This window comes from Octodon degus, unplaced genomic scaffold, assembly GCF_000260255.1.
Source record: "Octodon degus isolate 3935 unplaced genomic scaffold, OctDeg1.0 scaffold00166, whole genome shotgun sequence".
NCBI lineage: Eukaryota > Metazoa > Chordata > Mammalia > Rodentia > Octodontidae > Octodon > Octodon degus.
Window position 1 is genome coordinate 3,690,247 of NW_004524742.1, and position 4,432 is coordinate 3,694,678.

At 36.9% G+C, this 4,432-nt stretch overlaps 1 protein-coding gene across 1 annotated transcript in view; it reads left to right on the top strand.

The window, feature by feature from the left end:
* Positions 1–4,432, top strand: part of Aqr (aquarius intron-binding spliceosomal factor) — a 124,484-nt gene that overhangs the window by 75,622 nt on the left and 44,430 nt on the right. The window contains exons 17-20 of the mRNA XM_004643139.2: positions 549–790; positions 2,654–2,800; positions 3,286–3,355; positions 3,689–3,799. Coding sequence (XP_004643196.1) covers positions 549–790; positions 2,654–2,800; positions 3,286–3,355; positions 3,689–3,799 — 570 coding nt within the window. The remainder of the gene's footprint in view (positions 1–548; positions 791–2,653; positions 2,801–3,285; positions 3,356–3,688; positions 3,800–4,432) is intronic.

The window sequence follows — 4,432 nt, forward strand, 5'->3', positions numbered from 1 at the left end:
AATGTTTATTGTAGTCTCAATGACATTTTCATTCTGAAATTTGGACTATCATTTTCACTTTATTCTTTTACTTTTCATACTGATTTCAGTATTTCTAAATTTTGAAAGTTTCACAGTTGAGGCATGCATTAATGTGCTTCAGCTTGAGTGTGAACTATAATGTAGACTTCAGGAATTCCTAAGAGGAAGCATTTTTCTTTAACAGCATGTTCTGTAATGTTTCCTTGTTGTTTGGAGCGACATGAGTATGATTTTCATCCTACTCAGTTGCAGTCAAGTGGTAACCTCATTTATGTCATTCTCTCCAAAGAACTCTTAAAGGATAAACTGTTCTTGCTAAGTTTGGTCTTTTGTTTAACTCAGTGTATGGTATCAGCTGAAAATATAGCTGTTGAATCAGTCTAGCCAAGCACCTGTCAGCAGAAAATAGCATCTTGCCCTGAAACACTTGGGAATTCTGGATTAGTGCAGCCAACTCTGCATTCCAGTAAAGTGCAAATGTTTGAGATGTCTTCTGACACAATACTTTTCTTTCTTTTTACTGACAGGCTGTGCTGGAGACTATTCGGAACCTGATGAATACCGATTGTGTGGTACCTGACTGGCTGCATGATATTATTTTAGGTTATGGAGACCCAAGCAGTGCCCATTATTCAAAAATGCCCAATCAGATTGCCACCCTTGATTTCAATGATACATTTCTCTCCATTGAGCATTTAAAGGCCAGCTTTCCTGGTCATAATGTTAAAGTAACTGTGGATGACCCAGCTCTACAGATACCCCCTTTCAGGTAAAGTCAAAAGTTGATGAATTCCTTTTGGACTTTCTGTAGTCTGCCTGTAGGAGGCTATTAGCATTGTTAACTAAAATGACTTTGAGTATTATGTCTGGATTTTGTTTTGGCAGTGCCTGTCTTCACCATGTAATCACTAGGATAACTTTATTATATCTGAATCTATTTCTAACTTTTATTTTAAGATGATACTAAAAGTAACTTAATGTCTTATAAGGGACTGGCAAGTGAGTATTATCTGAAGAGTGCTGTATAAATATAGTATTTGACTGAAGGAATGTTTCTTTGCATCTGTCTCATTATAGTGTGATATATTTCCAAATTAATACAACCATGTCTTGTTGCACTTTATTATGATGTGAAGAAATTTTTTTCTTTTAACTTTGTGTATGTTTACAGATTTTAAATACAGGTTTAGTGATCTTTATTTAAAATGCTTGGGATCAGAAGCGTTAGAGCTTTTAAAATTTTAAAATATTTGCTTAGACTTTGTGCATTCAGAGTTGAGCGTTCCTTATTCACAAGTCCAAAGTATTCTAAAATCCAGAACTTTTTAAGTGTCACCTCAGTGTTCAGAAAATTTCAGATGTGGGGGCATTTGGATATTAAGATTAGGGATAGTTAACCTCTGTTGAAAATGTGGGTTATTCAACTAATGTTGAATAAACTTTGGTTTGAAACATTGAGTACAAGTAGAATGAAGTACCTGAAGTAATTCGTTGCTGTTCCCTGAATTCCTTCATAATGATTGGAGCCAAAGCACGCAGGTTCCTCTGATACCCTAGTGCTTACATTCTTGCTGGAAATCAGAACACACATTTTCCACTGATAGTTAAATGTAATAATTGGACATATCACAACTATATCCTTTATAACATGTAAACCTAGTGTCTTCTATATTTTCTAATTTTGTTAACTGGCAGAATCATATTTCTGGTGCCCTGCATTGAAACCCCAACATCATTTTTGAATCTGCTTACTCATAACTCCTGGCATTTAGTGTGCAGTTTTCTCGCATCGTTCTCGATGACCGCATCTATGGGCACCCACATCTGTTATGGCAGTGGTATTTTTCCTGCTGTCTCTCTTCACACAGTGTTATGTAAGTGTCCCGTTGCTGTGGCCGGCCACTGCCAGCTGAGCAGGGTTGATTATTCTCACTGTTTACCAAGGAAGCCTGACTTTTAAGTATCTTCAGTTTTTTGAGTATGTAGGAGAACATTTAAAGGTATAAGGGGCCAGGGAGATAGATCAGTAGAGTAAGTGCTTCCCTGGCAAGCGCAAGGCTGAGTTCAATCCCTGGTTCCACCAAAAAAACAAACAAAAGTATATAGAGAAGATTAATGTTTTTAGTTCAGTTTTAAGAAATACATTGATTTTCCTCAGGTGTCAATGGAGTTACCTTTGAACTCTAGGCGAGAAACCTCTTCCTTGAAAGTTTGGTGTCCCTGAGGTGCTGTAGCAAGGCCCAGCCTGTCTCTCTGTCCTTCTCTGTCATGCCTCATACTCCAGCAAAATGAGTCTGCTCTCACTTTCTCCCAGGGATGTGGTCCTTTCCAGCCTCGGAATGTCTAAATTCTCGGCCACTCTCCTGTAAAGTCTCATGAGGAAATGAAAGTGATGAGTGAGGTACTTTTCAATGCATGTGGTGCAGGTATTTAACGTTGATGCTCCCATTAATTGGACGAGTTTAGGACCCACTTTTAATCTCTTTTTTTCTGTCAGAGTTCATATACGGATAGTGAGCTGCCTTCACTCGAAATGGTTTTCATCTGATCGTTTCCCATATATCATCATATATAAGATGCTCTCTTTGTAAATCCCTCCTAGTAAACTAAAAGAATGGTTTTGTTCTTGTAGGATTACCTTTCCAGTAAGAAGCGGAAAGGGAACGAAAAGGAAAGATGCAGATAGTGCTGATGAGGACCCTGAAGAGGCGAAGACTTTAATTGTGGAACCTCATGTTATTCCTAACAGGGGTCCTTACCCTTATAGCCAACCCAAACGGTAATTTGACTGCTTCTTCTAGTTATAAATTCACTACTTTAAATTGGCTAGTGAGGTTTTTTTTTTTTTTTTTTTTTCTTTAATCATTACAGAACCTTAGGATACTTTTTATTTCTGAATCTCTGTCCTTCTTTTGACTGAATAACTCAGACCATTTTAGACTATTCTGTACCTGTGATATTTCAGAAGGAAACATTATAGGTACAAGGAGAAAGTGTTTACAAGTATATGAGAACTAGAACTTTTGAAGGACAAGAGAGGTCTCGAATGGGCTAGATCTATTAAAAAGTAGGTGGTCCTTCCATGAGATTTATTCTGTTCAGTTGTCTATATGGGTGAATGTGGAAAAAATAAAATGATGCCCTCAAGAGATGAGAGAATAAGGGCAAGTGCAGATGCTTATACTTCCCATTACTTTTGTCTAGATTTGTACTAAATGTTATTTGTCTATATTTCTGATCAACTTTTTATTCTTTCATTTGCAGTAATACAATTCAGTTCACTCATACACAGATAGAAGCCATCCGTGCTGGGATGCAGCCTGGGCTAACTATGGTAAGAGAATCAGTTACTGGTGTTACATGGATTAAAACTAGAAGTATGCACAAGATTTTAAATATATTTGAATCATAAAAACTACTAAATGTAGGTATTTAAAACTATGGTATTTGTGGCATCTTACACATATGGAGATCTTGCTGCTCATTTCAGTATTCATAAGTAAAGTTTATTAGAACATGACTTGCCTTGTGTTAGTATTGCCTGTGGTCACTGTGTTGTTGAGCCCATCCAGTGTGTTTTGTTGTTACTTTGTATTTCTGTTCTAGAGTTTCCATTTTCCAGTAATGTGATAACTTAGTATTGGATATGTGTATATAATTTTTTTAGGTTGTGGGCCCACCTGGTACAGGAAAAACAGATGTGGCAGTCCAAATCATATCCAACATCTACCACAATTTCCCGGAACAGAGGACTCTTATTGTTACTCATTCCAATCAGGTGAATGACTATGCAGGGCAGGGGGTGTACATGCCAGAGCTTTTGCTCTGGGGCTCAACTAACCGATGCTTGCCAGTAGTGTTTTTCTTCATTTTGTGGAATAAAAGGCTAAGATCTATTGATACTGAATTGAATTTAAAATCCCTGTGAAGTGTATGTGTGAATACAGTTACCAGTGTTATGTTGAAACATGTGATGTGCTAGTCCTGGAGCTGTCAGAAGTAAGCAAAAGCAAGTAATACTTGTTAGCTTTGTAAATTATTTTGTAAAATACTTTGACAGGCAGCCCTTGGAGCATCCTGTAAAACACTGAAACTTACACGGCCTTTGAAACCTCCAAGTGTGCTTATTTTCTCAGATCTGTATTAATGATGACCTCACTTGGCCTATCTTTGGTTGATTTAGTCTACAAAGAAATACAGAGTTTGGGAAATGTCAATTAGTTTGTTGTTGGTTACAGTATAAAATTACAGCATTTATCTTACATGATGCTGCCTGGTTCATTTACCCAAAATGTTTTTGTATCTTGGAAAATTTTAAGTAATGGTGATTTTGTACAATCAGGAGGTTGGCTTGGACTTCAGTTTTATTTTTTTTTGGTTGTTTTTTTTTTTTTTTTTTGCGGAACCGGGG